The sequence below is a fragment of the Oncorhynchus tshawytscha genome, unplaced genomic scaffold, assembly GCF_018296145.1.
Source record: "Oncorhynchus tshawytscha isolate Ot180627B unplaced genomic scaffold, Otsh_v2.0 Un_contig_12371_pilon_pilon, whole genome shotgun sequence".
Taxonomy (NCBI): domain Eukaryota; kingdom Metazoa; phylum Chordata; class Actinopteri; order Salmoniformes; family Salmonidae; genus Oncorhynchus; species Oncorhynchus tshawytscha.
The window spans coordinates 99,526-120,000 of NW_024609431.1; the positions used below are offsets into that span (position 1 = coordinate 99,526).

Consider the following 20,475-nt stretch of genomic DNA (forward strand, 5'->3'; position numbering starts at 1 on the left):
TACGCTCCCTAACTAATTCAACTAGGAATACAAAATGCTGCTCACATTTCCACGTTTATTCGCTTTGGAAAGTGATTTAATGTCCAAATCGTGAAAATAAGACCTGTGCAATGTTGTGCACAATTTTTCCAACATCACGACACTTATTTGGAGTCTGTGGCTCAGGTGGTTTGAAAGCTATTGAGGTTTGAAAGTGTGAATATCTGTTGAATATCCAACTTCAAACTGTCTTTACCTCGGTCCTCTGATCTGACTCACTAAACACAAATGCTTTGTTTCTAAATGACGTCTGAGTGTTGGAGTGTGTTCCTGCCGTTCTGTAAATGATGTCTGAGTGTTGGAGTGTGTTCCTGCCTTTCTGTAAATGATGTCTGAGTGTTGGAGTGTGTTCCTGCCTTTCTGTAAATGATGTCTGAGTGTTGGAGTGTGTTCCTGCCTTTCTGTAAATGATGTCTGAGTGTTGGAGTGTGTTCCTGCCTTTCTGTAAATGATGTCTGAGTGTTGGAGTGTGTTCCTGCCTTTCTGTAAATGATGTCTGAGTGTTGGAGTGTGTTCCTGCCTTTCTGTAAATGATGTCTGAGTGTTGGAGTGTGTTCCTGCCTTTCTGTAAATGATGTCTGAGTGTTGGAGTGTGTTCCTGCCTTTCTGTAAATGATGTCTGAGTGTTGGAGTGTGTTCCTGCCTTTCTGTAAATGATGTCTGAGTGTTGGAGTGTGTTCCTGCCTTTCTGTAAATGATGTCTGAGTGTTGGAGTGTGTTCCTGCCTTTCTGTAAATGATGTCTGAGTGTTGGAGTGTGTTCCTGCCTTTCTGTAATGTAAAAAAATAAACAAGAAAATGGTGCTGTCTGGTTTGCTTAATATAAGCAATTTGAAATTATTTCTACTTTTACTTTTGACAAGTACATTTGAGCAATTAGATTTACTTTTGATACTTAAGTATATTTAAAAGCAAATCCGTTTCGACTTTTACTCAAATATAATTTTACTGGGTGACTTTCACTTTTACTTGAGTCATTTTCTATTAAGGTATCTTTATTATTACTCAAGTATGACAATTGGGTACTTTTCCCACCACTGTGCACTCCTTTTGAGTCCAACGAGGCTTCAACTCTATAGGGCCCTGGTCAAAAATAGTGCACTACATAGGGAATAGGGTACTATTTGGGATGCATGCCAAGAAAAGAAGAAAAAAAAGAGTGTTTTGAAAAAGCATGACTGGATATTTGGACAGTGGGGTGGTTAAAAACACTATCCATTTACCAGAACATCAGGCATTGCATCACCACGGATGACTATTGCTCCATCCAAAGACTGGAATGGTGAACACTGGTTTACTGTAAATCATGCAATAGGCAACTTATAAGGTAAACAACAAAAAAAAGTGAGCATGAATATAACCACAGTAGAGCTACGGGATTGGCTGTCCGGCCTCCAGAAAGGACCTGTGTCTGACAAGGACAGACTCACGAGGACAACATCTTGCTATTGGAAAAAGATACTGTCAACATTGTTACATTAGGGCCGACCTGTAACGATCTTTCCAATTTCAAATCTTAGATCAAAGGAGAAGTTGCACTTTAAATTATTAGGCTCAAATGTCATTCAAAAGGTACAAGAACAAGGGCAAATATATATATGTCGCCTGACACAATTAAGTAACGTTTTTGTTTCAGAGATTATGGCAAATATGAAATACTGATTATTTCGTCCACTGGAAATGAACACTATGTATGTTGTTTCTCATTCGATACAATCAATTGCGAACTTGTCTGGAATAAAATAAAGATTTTTATTAAGAATTATTTGCACAAAACATTTAGGAAAATACCACAGAAACATCATCAGCTTACAAAATGTTGTTCATGAAAATAAAAATAAAAATTTAAGACAAAAACCCATCAACATTTATACACCATTGCATACAGTATTTATAAACCATACATACAGTATTTGGGTAAATTATGACATGAAAAGTAACTGATGCATTTGATGTGGAACCACGGTCAGCATCCCAAAGTGCACCTTATCCCCTATGCCGTGCACTAGTTTTGATCAGAGCCCTAATATAGCGCACTAGGGAATAGGGTGCCATTTGGGATGTTCCATAGTGTTGATTACATCACAATGCTCTGAGAACTCTGGGATAGATAGCACACGTGATTATTAATATGACATAGCCATTACCAGGGAATACCACAGTGCTACCTACCACTGGTCCTGTCGAAATACTTTAGAAATGCATCCTTCCTTCCTACCTCACCTGAAGTCATCACGGATCTCATTTTGGTTGGATTGGTGGAAGTAATAAGGTGGTCACCTTGCTTTCAGATATACTATCACTTGTAGCTCAGTGAGTGACAGGATAGGTCAAGGAAACAAGGACGCATCTCTGAAGTATTCCAACAGTGACTGACTGGACACTCCCAGAATCTTCCTCTGAGGGAATCTGAGTACCTCGCCACTCTTCAGAGCTATAGCATTTGTAGAGATTGAACATGCTAAACTCTCAACTGGCTTTATTGTAGATGTACAGGACATAGAACACTTTACCCAAAGTGGACTTGTCATAATACCTCTATGATGCTGTTATAACAGCTGACGTAACAGGTCATGACAGTTTTTTATGCTCAACCTTTATAAATGTTTTTAGATTTTTTTGGTATTTTTACCTCTTTTTCTCCCTAATTGGTAGTTACAGTCTTGTCCCATCGCTGCAACTCCCGTACGGACTCGGGAGAGGCGAAGGTCGAGAGCCGTGCGTCCTCTTAAACACGACCCAGCCAAGCCGCACTGCTTCTTGACACAATGTCCGCTTAACCCAGAAGACAGCCGTACCAATGTGTCGGAGAAAACACAGTGTCACCTGGCGACCGTGTCACCTGCTGACCGTGTCTGCGTGCATAGCGCCCGGCCCGCCACAGGAGTCGCTAGAGCGCGATGGGACAAGGACATCCCAGCCGGCCAAACCCTCCCCTAATCCAAACGACACTGGGCCAACTGTGCGCCGCCCCATGTGTCTCCCGGTCGCGGCCGGCTGCGACAGAGCCTGGACTCAAACCAGGATCTCTAGTGGCACAGCTAGAACAGTGTCTTAGACCACCGGGCCACTCTGGAGGCTCTACGACCAACATTACACTGCAACATAACACTGTCACGGAACATGGAACACGGAACATGGAACAGTAGAACTACAAGGTTCTATCTGATAAAAGATCCTCCTGAGATAGTCGGCTTTAAAGTTCCGAACCCTCATTGGTTTGAATGGTGTGAACCATTTTAACAATGTGTTCTTTTTAACTTAACAACATGATTTGGGGTCATTTCATGGAAGATGGAATGGCATTCTTGCTTCTGTATGCGTTAGTAAGGCCATTATAACAGCCCACTTCAAGTAAAGTGTCAACAAAAACATACTATCACGTGTTTATCTCAAACTTTATCCCCCTTTTCCTCAAAAGCATATTCATCATGTTAAAACCACAAAGCATTGATTACTTCTGTTGGCAGAGAACTCAACCCATCTAACTCTAAGACTGATTGAGTGATAAAAAAAAAGTACATTCATATCATATTCATATAGCCAGTTGAGTTACCTTTGCCCTGAAAATATCTCTATGTCTGTTCACAAGTTCTGACCACATTCTTGCACAGACAAGATGACTAAGCATTTGCTCACTGAGACTGCCAGAAGCATTTCCCACAGGCGGAGAATGTGCCAAGTCACTGCGGTGGAGTGAAAAAGGCCCAGGCAGCCAAGGAGTCAAAATGGGCACCTTCTTGCCCCATTCCATTGGCTGGGGTAAAGGGGTTCTGTAAGTTCTTGAGGGCCTGGATGTTGTTGGAGTTGCTATTGGTGCTTTCATGCCTTGCTGTCTCCATGGTGATGCCGTTGCTGTTACTCATAGGCCGGGGAAGGAGGTTGGCGTACGACTGCTGCTGCTGGCCGTCCGAGGCGGAGAAGGAACAAGAGGCGGTCATCTGGCCCTCCTGTCCCCCAGTTAGGGGCTCCTGCTTCAGTTGGAAGGTCGCCTGAGGGCCCCCTCCTCCCACCAGGCCCTGGATGATCTCATCACTCTCCACGCTATCCAGGAGGAAGCCCAACCCCAGGGACACCGCTTCGCCACCGTTGCTCCAGGGTGCCTGGAGGCCCAGGGTCTGGGTCTGACTCCCCTGGATCTGCCCTTCCTGGCTCCCCATGCCCTGGGTAAAGGATGGTCCTTTCCTCTGGTGGAGCTGCTGCTGTCTATGCTGTTGGTGGTGGAAGTGCTGCCGCTGGTGAGGGTGCTGGGGGTGAGGCTGCTGGTGGTGGAGCTGGAGATCAGGCCCACCGGGCAGGGCATGACTGGCCGAAGGACCCTGGAGATTGGGCTCCAGACCCAGACATTGCAGGTCCCCCATGGTGAGTTGGGGCAGGATGTTACCACCACCACCACCGCTACCACTACCGGTGCTCTCCCCTCCATGAAGGTACCCAGAGGTAACACAGTGGTTCACCTGCTGTTGCTGCATACCGTTACCCTGGTTACTACCGGTGCTCGAGGGGTTAATTCTGATGGTCTCCAGTGACAAAGTCGGGTTGGGTTGGGGCCACATCTGGTTGATGGATGTCATCATTGTGCGCTGCTGAGGGCTATGTTGTTGGTAATGTTGGTTGCCGTGGTTGTACATGGTAGGAGGGGTTTGACGCATCATAGCGGGAGAGGGCTGTTTCATGTACATGTTGTTGATGTCTGGCAAAGAGGAGGTTTGGAGATTAGTGTTGTTCTCTACAACAAGGCTTAAATAAAGCCTTGTCTCAGAGCAAAACAATACATCTCTACAACGAGGCTTAAATACAGCCTGGTCTCAGAGCAAAAACGTCAAATATTTTCCTAAAATCCAAGCCACTCTTTTTAGTGTGATATGTATAACGTGAACGTGGAGCTAGCGACTCAAATGTTGTGAGTTCGAATCTCATCACGGACAAGTTTAGCGTTTTAGCTAATTAGCAATTTTGCAACTACTTACTGCTTTTTAGCTACTTTGCAACTACTTAACATGTTAGCTAACCCTTCCGCTAACTATAACCTTTACCATTTAACCTAACTCCTAACCCAAACCTTAACATAATATATCATACTAAACTAGTCAAAGATAATATATCACACTAAACTAGTCGAACCTCATAATTAAAAAAATAAATATATTATTTAACCTTTATTTAACGAGGCAAGTCAGTTAAGAACAAATTCTTATTTACAATGATGGCCTACCCCGGCCAAACCCTCCCCTTACCCGGATGATGCTGTGCCAATTGTGAGCCACACTATGGGACTCCCGATCACGGGCCGGTTGTGATACAGCTCGGGATCGAACCAGGGTCTGTAGTGATGCCTCTAGCACAGCGATGCAGTGCCTTAGACCACGGCACCACCCGGGAGCCCAAAAACACTAAACTAGTCGAATGTAATACATCATATTAAACGATGTAATTCATATTATATTGTACGACCGCTATTACATTGGTAGGCCAATGTAATGTAACCTAATGTAAAGTAACATATCATGCTAAATAGAGTGGTATGGATTTCGTAAAATATAATATGTTTTGCTCTGAGACCAGGTTGTTAAATAAAGTTCCATCAATATCACGACTTTCGTGCGTTTATTTCAGTGGGAGATTTTATGTGTGTGTGTGTGTGTGAGTGTGTGTGTGTGTATTCCACAGACAGACACAGATAAAGAGAGGTAGCAGGTGGTTTAAGATAAGATGATCAGTGTCTGGGTCTAGGTCGGGGTTGGTTCCGTGGTTTTGTGTGTGTGTGTTTTGTGTGTGTGTGTGTGTGTGTGTTCTCTTACCTTTTCTCATGGACTGGGCCATGGGACTGTGTGGTACTGCCTTCGGTCTGTTCATGTGATTCATTCCACCTAAAGGTAGGAACCCGGGTAAGGTTTTCATCAGGTGCTCTCTTCTCCTCTTCTTCTCCTGGCAACCATAGGGATCTGTAGCCAACACACAGACACTATGTTAAAGTGTCAGCCAGCGGAAACCAACATTCACATGGTATGTTGCAGATTAATAGAGCAGTCAATATGAATGAGTAAACTATGATAACAACAGGGAGAGAATGAATATAAAAAATGAGATGGCTTCCTCACCCTTGTCGTCGGGTAGATATCTGAACTCCATGGGCTCGCTGACTTCCTGGTCGGTGGGACGGCGTAACTGCATGTGCACAGTGACCGGGCCGGTGATGGACGTGTCGTAGTAGGGTGGGCTCTTAAAGACGATGGCCACCTGGCGGTGAACGTCAGCCTGGGAGAAGGAGCCCTTAGCCTCCCAGCCAGGAGTGAAGAAACGCACCTCAATGTCATCTGGACAGGAGCAGGGAATGGGAGGGATGGAGGGATGAGGAAATGAAGGAGTGAGTGAATAGGAGAGGAGAGACAAGGACTATGACTAAGGAAGTGCTTGGATGAATGGATGTATGTATGTATGGATGGATGGATGGATGGATGGATGGATATGTATGTATGTATGTATGGATGGATGGATGGATGGATGGATGGATGGATGGATGGATGGATGGATGATGTATGGATGGATGGATGTATGGATGGATGGATGGATGGATGGATGGATGGATGTATGGATGGATGGATGTATGGATAGATGGATGGATGGATGTATGGCTGGATGAATAGATGGATGATGGATGGATGGATGTATGGCTGGATGGATGATGGATGGATGAAAAGAGACACATATAGCATCACAACCGGCCCGTGATCGGGAGTCCCATAGCAGTACATTGTGATCCATGGAAGGGAAGGTGAGAATACATATTTTCCATTTCTTTCCAATCTGTGGACGTACTGTACCTTTCTGGACTTTATCACACAGCAGAAAGATCTCGTCTCCTCCCTTCACACAGCCACTGTTCCTGTTGACCCGACAGATACGCAGCTCAGCCGTGTTCGGAGCCCCTTGGTGACAAAGGTTACAGGAGAGGAGATGGCAAAGGTTACACGGTGTGTGTGTGTGTGTGTGTGTGTGTGTGTGTGTGCGCGCGCATGCCATGTATGTATATTGTGAGTGAAATCTCTTTAACCCTACACTCTTGTCAGGTATAAAGAATAACTTTCACCAGTTTCAGTCAGGCAGTTTAACACCAGAGCACTAGGGACAGACGACAGGGGCATTAAGTTATTTTGGAGTGCTCTCTAACGAGATAGAGAATCACATGCATGCTTTCATATGAGGAAGTGAACCACGGCAACAGTGAACCACGGCAACAGTGCTGCTTAAAACATTCATGTTAATGTTGAGTTTGTGGTCTGCTTGCTTCCTCTTTGTCTATAAACAGAAGGGGTGCAATGTCAGACAGAGAATGTAGCCAGGTCGTCATAAGATAGCATTAGCGTAGTAGTCACTGGTTTGGTTGGTTCTACTCACTGTTGTCTTAGATGAGGTTGGTGCTAGCTAGCTTTAGCCCGGCTAGGGTTAGTCCTAGCTAGTGCTAGCCTGGCTACAGCGCTCACTGGTAATGTATATAGAGGTCTGTAAGCAAGCTAGGGTTAGCCTAGCTACTGGATATTCTCTGTTGCTGTAGATGGGGGTGGTGCTAGCGAGCATTAGCCTGGCTAGCGTTGGTGCTAGCATTAGCCTGGCTATTTTACGGTTATCGTATATGGAGTTATTTTAGCTAGCTAGCATTAGCATAGCTATACTCACTGTTGTCATAGATGGGCTTGTGCTAGTGTTAGTCTGGCTATTCACTGTCAAGGCCAGCTAGTGATAGCCTAGATACTCACTTTTGTCATAGATGAGGTTTGTGCTAGGGTAAGCCTGACTATTGAACGTCAAGGCTAGCTAGTGATAGCCTAGCTATACTCACTGTTGTTGTAGATGAGGTTTGTGCTAGGGTAAGCCTGACTATTGAACGTCAAGGCTAGCTAGTGATAGCCTAGCTATACTCACTGTTGTCATAGATGGGGTTTGTGACAATGGGGTTGAGCGCGCGGTTGTAGTGTCCGCTGTCGTCCTGTAGGAACACCTGCAGACAGAGTCGCACCACGTTCAGGTCGTACTCCTCGGTCTGTAACAGCTGCTCCCGTGGCACTGCGGGGACATCAATCAGTCAGTCAGCCAATCAAACGTCAAGTAAATATACATGCACGCACGTGCACACACACACACACACGCACACACACACACACACACACACACGACCTTGTTCAGTGGTTGAATACGTGAGTAGTAAACAGGCTACTCGTTGCCACGTAGTTGAAACACTATACAACAATAGGCCACAATAGGAAAGAGATACATCATCTCTTTTCAAAAAAGTTAAAATACGATAGACAGAGAAGGAAAGGGAGACTGGGCTGCACAGAGATCTAAGAGAGAGCGGTAGGGCATGAAAGAGAGGGAGAGGGAAAGTGAGAGAGAGAGAGAGAGAGAGAGAGAGAGAGAGATAGTGTGCGGCCCTAAACAGAGAGTACACAGTGGCAGAATAGCTGACCACTGTGACTGACCCAAACTTAAGGAAAGCTTTGACTATGTACAGACTCAGTGAGCATAGCCTTGCTATTGAGAAAGGCCGCCGTAGGCAGACATGGCTCTCAAGAGAAGACAGGCTATGTGCTCACTGCCCACAAAATGAGGTGGAAACTGAGCTGCACTTCCTAACCTCCTGCCCAATGTATGACCATATTAGAGAGACATATTTCACTCAGATTACACAGATCCACAAAGAATTCAAAAACAAATCCAATTTTGATAAACTCCCATATCTACTGGGTGAAATTCCACAGTGTGACATCACAGCAGCAAGATTTGTGACCTGTTGCCACGAGAAATGGGCAACCAGTGAAGAACAAACACCATTGTAAATACAACCCATATTTATGCTTATTTATTTTATCTTGTGTTCCTTTAACCATTTGTACATTGTTAAAACACTGTATATATATAATATGACATTTGTAATGTCTTTACTGTTTTGAAACTTCTGTATGTGTAATGTCTACTGTTAATTTTTATTGTTTATTTCACTTTTGTATATTATCTACCTCACTTGCTTTGGCAATGTAAACACATGTTTCCCATGCCAATAAAGCCCTTGAATTGAATTGAATTTAATTGAGAGAGAGACAGAGAGAGAGAGAGAGAGAGAGAGGGAGAGGGAGAGAGAGAGGGGGGTGTGAAAGAGAGAGAGAGTGAGGGAGAGAGAGAGAGAGAGGGAGTGTGAAAGAGAGAGAGAGCGAGGGAGAGGGGAGTGTGAAAGAGAAAGAGAGCGAGGGAGAGAGAGAAAGAGAGAGAGAGAGAGAGAGAGAGAGAGAGAGAGAGAGAGAGAGAGAGAGAGAGAGCGAGGGAGAGAGAGAGCAAGGGAGAGGGAGAGAGAGCGAGAGAGGGGAGTGTGAAAGAAGGAGAGCGAGAGGGAGAGAGAGAGGGGGGAGTGTGAAAGAGAGAGAGAGCGAGGGAGAGAGAGAAAGAGAGAGAGAGAGAGCGAGAGAGAGAGAGAGAGAGAGCGAGGGAGAGAGAGAGAGCGAGGGAGAGGGAGAGAGAGCGAGAGAGATGTGCAGTAGTGCGTTAGAGCGTGTCTTACAAAACATCTACCCTTAACCCGTAGTAGCAGAGTGTTTGGGCTCTGACATGGGGCACGTGGGAGGTTCCCTCAGCCTCACACGCAGGTAGTGCTTAGTTAGGGTGGTTAGAAACGTCACAGATACAACCCACAGACTCTTAGACCTACTCATCCACACACTGATATAGGTCCCCCCCCCACACACACACACATACATAAACACATGCATTAATGGTTTTGACAGCCCAAAAGTGTCACACCCCCACACACACGTACGGTGACCATGTTTCATATCAGCCCACGCTTTCTCTCTTTCTGCCTCTCTCTTTCTGTCTCTCTATCTCTCTCTCTCTCTGTCCCCCTCTCTCTCTCTCGTGGGTTGTATTTACAATGGTGTTTGTTCTTCACTGGTTGCCCTTTTCTTGTGGCAACAGGTCACACATCTTGCTGCTGTGATGGCACACTGTGGTATTTCACCCAGTAGATATGGGAGTTTATCAAAATTGGGTTTTCATATTCTTTGTGGAATCTGAGAAAAATATGTGTCTCTAATATGGTTATACATTTGGCAGGAGGATAGGAAGTGCAGCTCAGTTTCCATCTCATTTTGTGGGCAGTGAGCACATAGCCTGTCTTCTCTCGAGAGCCGGATCTGCCTAGAGCGGCCGTTCTCAATAGCAAGGCTATGCTCACTGAGTCTGTACATAGTCAAAGCTTTCCTTAAGTTTGGGTCAGTCACAGTGGTCAGCTATTCTGCCACTGTGTACTCTCTGTTTAGGGACAAATAGCATTCTAGTTTGCACAGTTTTTTTGTTAATTCTTTCCAATGTGTCAAGTAATTATCTTTTTGTTTTCTCATGATTTGATTGGGTCTAATTGTGCTGCTGTCCTGGGGCTCTGTGGGGTGTGTTTGTGATTGTGTTTGTGAACAGAGCCCCAGACAAGCTTGCTTAGGGGACTCTTCTCCAGGTTCATCTCTCTGTAGGTGATGGCTTTGTTATGGAAGGTTTGTGAATCGCTTCCTTTTAGGTGGTTGTAGAATTTAACGGCTCTTTTCTGGATTTTGATAATTAGTGGGTATCGGCCTAATGCATTATTTGGTGTTTTAAATTGTACACTGAGGATATTTTTGCAGAATTCTGCATGCAGAGTCTTAATTTGGTGTTTGTCCCATTTTGTGAAGTCTTGGTTGGTGAGCGGACCCCAGACCTCACAACCACAAAGGGCAATGGGTTCCATAACTGATTCAAGTATTTTCAGCCAAATCCTAATTGGTATGTTGAATTTTATATTCCTTTTGATGGTGTAGAATGCCCTTCTTGCCTTGTCTCTCAGATCATTTACAGCTTTGCTCTCTCTCTCTCTGGGTTCTCTCTCTCTCTCTCTCTCTGGGTCCTCTCTCTCTCTCTGGGTTCTCTTTATTTGTCTCTGGGTTCTCTCCCTCTCTCTCTCTGGGTTCTCTTTCTCTCTCTGGGTTCTCTTTCTCTCTCTCTGGGTTCTCTTTCTCTCTCTCTGGGTTCTCTTTCCCTCTCTCTCTGGGTTCTCTCCCTCTCTCTCTCTCTGGGTTCTCTCTAGAGGTTATCCCTCCTACAGCATCACCATTGTGACGCCTAGTGATGTCACCGCAGGTGGAAATATCAGTGTGTGTATAAGTGTGTATGTCTGTGTGTAGGTGTGTGTAATGCAGACTTGAGAAACGAGACTGTCGGGGCACCAATGACGACTTCTGACTCAAAAGAGAGAGGGAAGGAGGAAGAGGGGAGTGAGGGAGGGGCTTAGAGAGGGGGAGAGAGGAGAATTGACGTAGACAGCAGCCCTGGTAAAACCACAATGACCAGACAGAGCAAGGGGAAGGAGGTAGGGTCCACTACTGTATGCATTAAACTGTGTATGTTGACTTGAAGTCCAACAGGCAAGCTGAGAGGGTGGCAGACATCAGCACCTCTAATAGAAGTGGAAATAGACGTTCTCACACTTGTGTGTGTGTGTGTGTGTGCCGGTCAGACACCGACAGACAGACAGGCAGACATGCAGACAGACGGACAGGCGGACAGACAGGCAGACAGACAGGCAGGCAGGCGGATGGACAGGCAGACAGACAGACAGGCAGGCAGACAGACAGATAGGCAGGCAGGCAGGCAGGCATCTAGAGAGGTCTGGGTTTGGAGATGGGTTGATTAGCTGGTACTGTAGGTAGGTACTGTGAGAATGAGGAAGGGTGAGAGAGGGGGAGGCAGAGTGGCAGTGTGTGTGTGTGTGTGGTGTGTGTGTGTGTGTGTGTGTGTGTGTGTGTGTGTGTGTGTGTGTGTGTGTGTGTGTGTGTGTGTGTGTGTGTGTGAGAGAGAGAGAGAGAGAGAGAGAGAGAGAGAGAGAGAGAGAGAGAGAGACAGCCACAGATCAAGAGAGGTTAAGCAGGTGGAGGTTTGAGAATGTAAAAGGCTGAGAGGACTGAGACCGGGAAGCTGAATCGTGTCCCCCTTATGAATAATCTCTTTGGCTGTCTAGAAACCACCTTCAAATCCATTGATTAACCTTCGTCCCAACCTGTCTAGAAACCACCTTCATATCCATTGATTAACCCTCGTCCCAACCTGTCTAGAAACCACCTTCATATCCATTGATTAACCTTCGTCCCAACCTGTCTAGAAACCTCCTTCAAATCCATTGATTAACCCTCGTCCCAACCTGTCTAGAAACCACCTTCAAATCCATTGTCCTATGTTGAATATTTGCCTGTTGGAAACTGCAACTCCCTACTACATGGCACAGTTCAGGCTGGATCTGATTTATCTTTAGAGAAACTACAACATCACACAGTTCAGGCTGGATCTGATTTATCTTTAGAGAAACTACAACTCCCTACTACATCACACAGTTCGGGCTGGATCTGATTTATCTTTAAGGGAAACTACAACTCCCTACTACATCGCACAGTTCGGGCTGGATCTGATTTATCTTTAAGGGAAACTACAACTCCCTACTACATCGCACAGTTCGGGCTGGATCTGATTTATCTTTAAGGGAAACTACAACTCCCTACTACATCGCACAGTTCGGGCTGGATCTGATTTATCTTTAAGGGAAACTACAACTCCCTACTACATCGCACAGTTCGGGCTGGATCTGATTTATCTTTAAGGGAAACTACAACTTATCTTCGGGCTGGAATTTATCTTTAAGGGAAACTACAACTCCCTACTACATCGCACAGTTCGGGCTGGATCTGATTTATCTTTAAGGGAAACTACAACTCCCTACTACATCGCACAGTTCGGGCTGGATCTGATTTATCTTTAAGGGAAACTACAACTCCCTACTACATCGCACAGTTCGGGCTGGATCTGATTTATCTTTAAGGGAAACTACAACTCCCTACTACATCGCACAGTTCGGGCTGGATCTGATTTATCTTTAAGGGAAACTACAACTCCCTACTACTCGCACAGTTCGGGCTGGATCTGATTTATCAGAAACTACAACTCCCTACTCGCACAGTTGGATCTGATTTATCTTTAAGGGAAACTACAACCCCTACTACATCGCACAGTTCGGGCTGGATCTGATTTATCTTTAAGGGAAACTACAACTCCCTACTACATCGCACAGTTCGGGCTGGATCTGATTTATCTTTAAGGGAAACTACAACTCCCTACTACATCGCACAGTTCGGGCTGGATCTGATTTATCTTTAAGGGAAACTACAACTCCCTACTACATCACACAGTTCGGGCTGGATCTAATTTATCTTTAAGGGAAACTACAACTCCCTACTACATCGCACAGTTCGGGCTGGATCTGATTTATCTTTAAGGGAAACTACAACTCCCTACTACATCACACAGTTCGGGCTGGATCTGATTTATCTTTAAGGGAAACTACAACTCCCTACTACATCACACAGTTCGGGCTGGATCTGATTTATCTTTAAGGGAAACTACAACTCCCTACTACATCGCACAGTTCGGGCTGGATCTGATTTATCTTTAAGGGAAACTACAACTCCCTACTACATCACACAGTTCGGGCTGGATCTAATTTATCTTTAAGGGAAACTGCGCATTGAGCTCACAGGAACAAAAAATGAACAAAATGGAATTCCATTTTTTTTTGAATGATGTCAGCCATTTTCCCATGTAGAAGCAGACCTAGTGGTCTGTATACATAAACGGAAGGGGGGCTGTGTGTGTGTGTGTGTGTGTGTGTGTGTGTGTGTGTGTATCTCTCCCTATACAGGAAGCAGCTGTGTTTCACTGCAGAAGTGAAATGTTCTTCTCTTGCCATTCGACCGTTGTCGCGACAACTCGCCACCGACCGTCACCACGGAAACAACAACCTGGACTGGAAACTCTAGTTATTCTACATTGCAGGTGTCAAACTCATTCCACAGAGGGCAGAGTGTCTGTGGGTTTTCTCTCCTCCCTTGTACTTGATTGATGAATTAAGGTCACTGATTAGTAAGGAACTTCACTGACCTGGTTGTCTGGGTCTTAATTGAAAGGAAAAAACTAAAAACCTGCAGACACCAGTCCCTCCGTGGAATGAGTTGGACCCTTATGCTCTACAAGGTGCTCTTGTATTCTCAATTTCAATCAAATTCCTCCAAACTCACACCTGCCAAGTGTGTTGTCTGTATAACCTATTGTCTGTCTCCATCCCAGGATTTATTTATGTGTTTCATTTCTCCTTTTTTAAAGTTGTTTCACATGGATCCATAAGGACCAGATAAACAGGGCTATTCATGGTGCTACATTTGAGAAGAACAATCTCAATCTTAATCTCAGTCTAGATACACATGTTGTTACCGCCGTCTTGCTTAGACCGTCGAGCCGTAAAGAGTAGCGGACATGACGAGGTAAAACAGTCGAGGGGAGTTGAGAGGAAGTGGTGTAACAGAATTGGTACAAAGTTTAGTAACAGAACTGCTGTGTGTTATTCACATCGATGAATAATGATTCCTACTTCCTTTTAACAACACACAAGTTCTGTATGGCCAAACAGTGACCAGATTTCCTCATTTGCTGTTGACAAATCAGAGATAGCCTGTGCTGCCAGTTAAGGCCCTATATCAGGGCACTCCAACCTTGTTCCGGGAGAGCTAACCTTCCTGTAGGTTTAAACTCCAACCCTGTTCCTGGAGAATTACTGTCCAGTAGGTTCTAACTCCAACCCTGTTCCTGGAGAATTACTGTCCAGTAGGTTCTAACTCCAACCCTGTTCCTGGAGAGATATACTGTCCAGTAGGTTATAACTCCAACCCTGTTCCTGGAGAGTTACTGTCCAGTAGGTTATAACTCCAACCCTGTTCCTGGAGAGCTACTGTCCAGTAGGTTATAACTCCAACCCTGTTCCTGGAGAATTACTGTCCAGTAGGTTATAACTCCAACCCTGTTCCTGGAGAGATACTGTACAGTAGGTTATAACTCCAACCCTGTTCCTGGAGAGCTACTGTCCAGTAGGTTATAACTCCAACCCTATTCCTGGAGAATTACTGTCCAGTAGGTTATAACTCCAATCCTGTTTCTGGAGAGCTACTGTCCAGTTGGCTATAACTCCAACCCTGTTCCTAGAGAGATAATGCCCAGAAGGTTTTCTGTCCAACCCTAATCTAGAGAACCTGGAGGTATCTCTCCAGGAACAGGGCTGGACAGAAAACCGACAGGGCGGTATCTATATACCATTACAATGGCTTGTACGGTAGTACTACCCCATCATTACAATGGCTTGTATGGTAGTACTGTCCAATCAGTACAATGGCTTGTATGGTAGTACTACCCCATCATTACAATGGCTTGTATGGTAGTACTGTCCAATCAGTACAATGGCTTGTATGGTAGTACTGTCCAATCAGTACAATGGCTTGTATGGTAGTACTACCCAATCATTACAATGGCTTGTATGGTAGTACTGTCCAATCAGTACAATGGCTTGTATGGTAGTACTACCCAATCAGTACAATGGCTTGTATGGTAGTACTGTCCAATCAGTACAATGGCTTGTATGGTAGTACTGCCCAATCATTACAATGGCTTGTATGGTAGTACTACCCAATCAGTACAATGGCTTGTATGGTAGTACTGCCCAATCATTACAATGGCTTGTATGGTAGTACTGCCCAATCATTACAATGGCTTGTATGGTAGTACTTCATGTTTTCAATGTTATCAGAGGCTGCACACCTTCAGCACACACACACACACACACACACACACACACACACACACACACACACACACACACACACACACACACACACACACACACACACACACACACACACACACACACACACACACACACACACACACACACACACACACACACACACACACACATTCCCCTCTCTCACGTGGCATCCAGCACTACAACTGTGTGTTATGACAATGGGGAAGTAGGTTAGCTCTTGTCTTGTAATGGAGACAACAACGACACTTTGCTGCAGAGACCCGGGGACAGAAGTTCTAGGAGGAAATTGACAGATCTATCTCCGTCTAGTTGTGGTTAGGACAGCAGTAGCCCATGTATATATATCTACTTCTCACTCTAAATGAATATGTCAGAAAGTAAATGTGAAAGAGGGGGGAGAGAGGAAGAGGGGGGGAGAGAGAGAGAGAAAGAGAGGGGGAGAGAGAGAGGAAGAGGGGGGGAGAGAGGAAGAGGGGGAGAGAGAGAGAGAGGAAGAGAGGGGAGAAAGGGAGAGGAAGAGAGGGGGGAGAGAGAGAGGAAGAGGGGGAGAGAGAGAGGGAAGGGGGGAGAGAGAGAGGAAGAGAGGGGAGAGAGAGAGAGGAAGAGAGGGGGAGAGAGAGGAAGAGAGGGGTGGAGAGAGAGAGGAAGAGAGGGGAGCAAGAGAGAGGAAGAGAGGGGGAGAGAGAGGAAGAGAGGGGTGGAGAGAGAGAGGAAAAGAGGGGGAGAGAGAGGAAGAGAGGGGGGAGAGAGAGGAAAGAGGGGTGGAGAGAGAGGAAGAGAGGGGGAGAGAGAGAGGAAGAGAGGGGGGAAGCCTGAGAGACTGTAGCTGAGAGAGAAAAGCCAGAGAGACTGTAGCTGAGAGAAAGCCAGAGAGACTGTAGCTGAGAGAGAAAAGCCAGAGAGACTGTAGCTGAGAGAGAAAAGCCAGAGAGACTGTAGCTGAGAGAGAAAAGCCAGAGAGACTGTAGCTGAGAGAGAAAAGCCAGAGAGACTGTAGCTGAGAGAGAAAAGCCAGAGAGACTGTAGCTGAGAGAGAGAAGCCAGAGAGACTGTAGCTGAGAGAGAAAAGCCAGAGAGACTGTAGCTGAGAGAGAGAAGCCAGAGAGACTGTAGCTGAGAGAGAAAAGCCAGAGAGACTGTAGCTGAGAGAGAAAAGCCAGAGAGACTGTAGCTGAGAGAGAAAAGCCAGAGAGACTGTAGCTGAGAGAGAAAAGCCAGAGAGACTGTAGCTGAGAGAGAAAAGCCAGAGAGACTGTAGCTGAGAGAGAAAAGCCAGAGAGACTGTAGCTGAGAGAGAAAAGCCAGAGAGACTGTAGCTGAGAGAGAAAAGCCAGAGAGACTGTAGCTGAGAGAGAAAAGCCAGAGAGACTGTAGCTGAGAGAGAGAAAAGCCAGAGAGACTGTAGCTGAGAGAGAAAAGCCAGAGAGACTGTAGCTGAGAGAGAAAAGCCAGAGAGACTGTAGCTGAGAGAGAAAAGCCAGAGAGACTGTAGCTGAGAGAGAAAAGCCAGAGAGACTGTAGCTGAGAGAGAAAAGCCTGAGAGACTGTAGCTGAGAGAGAAGCCAGAGAGACTGTAGCTGAGAGAGAAAAGCCAGAGAGACTGTAGCTGAGAGAGAAGCCAGAGAGACTGTAGCTGAGAGAGAGAAGCCAGAGAGAGAGAAGCCAGAGAGACTGAGCTGAGAGAGAAGCCAGAGAGACTGTAGCTGAGAGAGAAAAGCCAGAGAGACTGTAGCTGAGAGAGAAAAGCCAGAGAGACTGTAGCTGAGAGAGAAAAGCCAGAGAGACTGTAGCTGAGAGAGAAAAGCCAGAGAGACTGTAGCTGAGAGAGAAAAGCCAGAGAGACTGTAGCTGAGAGAGAAAAGCCAGAGAGACTGTAGCTGAGAGAGAAAAGCCAGAGAGACTGTAGCTGAGAGAGAAGCCAGAGAGACTGTAGCTGAGAGAGAGAAGCCAGAGAGACTGTAGCTGAGAGAGAAAAGCCAGAGAGACTGTAGCTGAGAGAGAAAAGCCAGAGAGACTGTAGCTGAGAGAGAAAAGCCAGAGAGACTGTAGCTGAGAGAGAAGCCAGAGAGACTGTAGCTGAGAGAGAAAAGCCAGAGAGACTGTAGCTGAGAGAGAAAAGCCAGAGAGACTGTAGCTGAGAGAGAAAAGCCAGAGAGACTGTAGCTGAGAGAGAAAAGCCAGAGAGACTGTAGCTGAGAGAGAAAAGCCAGACTGTAGCTGAGAGAGAAAAGCCAGAGAGACTGTAGCTGAGAGAGAAAAGCCAGAGAGACTGTAGCTGAGAGAGAAAAGCCAGAGAGACTGTAGCTGAGAGAGAAAAGCCAGAGAGACTGTAGCTGAGAGAGAAAAGCCAGAGAGACTGTAGCTGAGAGAGAAAAGCCAGAGAGACTGTAGCTGAGAGAGAAAAGCCAGAGAGACTGTAGCTGAGAGAGAAAAAAAGACTGTAGCTGAGAGAAAACTGAGAGACTGAGCTGAGAGAGAAAAGCCAGAGAGACTGTAGCTGAGAGAGAAAAGCCAGAGAGACTGTAGCTGAGAGAGAAAAGCCAGAGAGACTGTAGCTGAGAGAGAAGCCAGAGAGACTGTAGCTGAGAGAGAAAAGCCAGAGAGACTGTAGCTGAGAGAGAAAAAGAAGACTGTAGCTGAGAGAGAAAAGAGAGACTGTAGCTGAGAGAGAAAAGCCAGAGAGACTGTAGCTGAGAGAGAAAAGCCAGAGAGACTGTAGCTGAGAGAGAAAAGCCAGAGAGACTGTAGCTGAGAGAGAAAAGCCAGAGAGACTGTAGCTGAGAGAGAAAAGCCAGAGAGACTGTAGCTGAGAGAGAAAAGCCAGAGAGACTGTAGCTGAGAGAGAAAAGCCAGAGAGACTGTAAAAGCCAGAGAGACTGTAGCTGAGAGAGAAAAGCCAGAGAGACTGTAGCTGAGAGAGAAAAGCCAGAGAGACTGTAGCTGAGAGAGAAAAGCCAGAGAGACTGTAGCTGAGAGAGAAAAAAAGCCAGAGAGACTGTAGCTGAGAGAGAAAAGCCAGAGAGACTGTAGCTGAGAGAGAAAAGCCAGAGAGACTGTAGCTGAGAGAGAAAAGCCAGAGAGACTGTAGCTGAGAGAGAAAAGCCAGAGAGACTGTAGCTGAGAGAGAAAAGCCAGAGAGACTGTAGCTGAGAGAGAAAAGCCAGAGAGACTGTAGCTGAGAGAGAAAAGCCAGAGAGAGAGAGACTGTAGCTGAGAGAGAAAAGCCAGAGAGACTGTAGCTGAGAGAGAAAAGCCAGAGAGACTGTAGCTGAGAGAGAAAAGCCAGAGAGACTGTAGCTGAGAGAGAAAAGCCAGAGAGACTGTAGCTGAGAGAGAAAAGCCAGAGAGACTGTAGCTGAGAGAGAAAAGCCAGAGAGACTGTAGCTGAGAGAGAAAAGCCAGAGAGACTGTAGCTGAGAGAGAAAAGCCAGAGAGACTGTAGCTGAGAGAGAAAAGCCAGAGAGACTGTAGCTGAGAGAGAAAAGCCAGAGAGACTGTAGCTGAGAGAGAAAAGCCAGAGAGACTGTAGCTGAGAGAGAAAAGCCAGAGAGACTGTAGCTGAGAGAGAAGCCAGAGAGACTGTAGCTGAGAGAGAAAAGCCAGAGAGACTGTAGCTGAGAGAGAAAAGCCAGAGAGACTGTAGCTGAGAGAGAAAAGCCAGAGAGACTGTAGCTGAGAGAGAAAAGCCAGAGAGACTGTAGCTGAGAGAGAAAAGCCAGAGAGACTGTAGCTGAGAGAGAAGCCAGAGAGACTGTAGCTGAGAGAGAAAAGCCAGAGAGACTGTAGCTGAGAGAGAAAAGCCAGAGAGACTGTAGCTGAGAGAGAAGCCAGAGAGACTGTAGCTGAGAGAGAAAAGCCAGAGAGACTGTAGCTGAGAGAGAAGCCAGAGAGACTGTAGCTGAGAGAGAAAAGCCAGAGAGACTGAGAGAGAAGTAGCTGAGAGAGAAGCCAGAGAGACTGTAGCTGAGAGAAAAGCCAGAGAGACTGTAGCTGAGAGAGAAAAGCCAGAGAGACTGTAGCTGAGAGAGAAAAGCCAGAGAGACTGTAGCTGAGAGAGAAAAGCCAAAGCCAGAGAGACTGTAGCTGAGAGAGAAAAGCCAGAGAGACTGTAGCTGAGAGAGAAAAGCCAGAGAGACTGTAGCTGAGAGAGAAAAGCCAGAGAGACTGTAGCTGAGAGAGAAAAGCCAGAGAGACTGTAGCTGAGAGAGAAAAGCCAGAGAGACTGTAGCTGAGAAAAGCCAGAGAGACTGTAGCTGAGAGAGAAAAGCCTGAGAGACTGTAGCTGAGAGAGAAGCCAGAGAGACTGTAGCTGAGAGAGAAAAGCCTGAGAGACTGTAGCTGAGAGAGAAGCCAGAGAGACTGTAGCTGAGAGAGAAAAGCCAGAGAGACTGTAGCTGAGAGAGAAGCCAGAGAGACTGTAGCTGAGAGAGAGAAGCCAGAGAGACTGTAGCTGAGAGAGAAGCCAGAGAGACTGTAGCTGAGAGAGAGAAGCCAGAGAGACTGTAGCTGTGAGAGAAGCCAGAGAGACTGTAGCTGAGAGAGAAGCCAGAGAGACTGTAGCTGAGAGAGAAAAGCCAGAGAGACTGTAGCTGAGAGAGAAAAGCCAGAGAGACTGTAGCTGAGAGAGAAAAGCCAGAGAGACTGTAGCTGAGAGAGAAACTGTAGCTGAGAGAGAAAAGCCAGAGAGACAGTAGCTGAGAGAGAAGCCAGAGAGACTGTAGC

The 20,475-nt window shown here is 46.0% G+C and overlaps 1 protein-coding gene across 1 annotated transcript in view; it reads right to left on the reverse strand.

Moving 5' to 3' along the window:
- Nucleotides 1–1,771: 1,771 nt before the first annotated feature.
- Nucleotides 1,772–20,475, reverse strand: part of rel (v-rel avian reticuloendotheliosis viral oncogene homolog) — a 28,949-nt gene continuing 10,245 nt past the window's right edge. The window contains exons 5-9 of the mRNA XM_042315276.1: nt 7,962–8,102; nt 6,863–6,967; nt 6,140–6,355; nt 5,840–5,983; nt 1,772–4,731 (exon numbers count right to left, since the gene is read on the reverse strand). Coding sequence (XP_042171210.1) covers nt 3,722–4,731; nt 5,840–5,983; nt 6,140–6,355; nt 6,863–6,967; nt 7,962–8,102 — 1,616 coding nt within the window. The 3' untranslated portion in view covers nt 1,772–3,721. The remainder of the gene's footprint in view (nt 4,732–5,839; nt 5,984–6,139; nt 6,356–6,862; nt 6,968–7,961; nt 8,103–20,475) is intronic.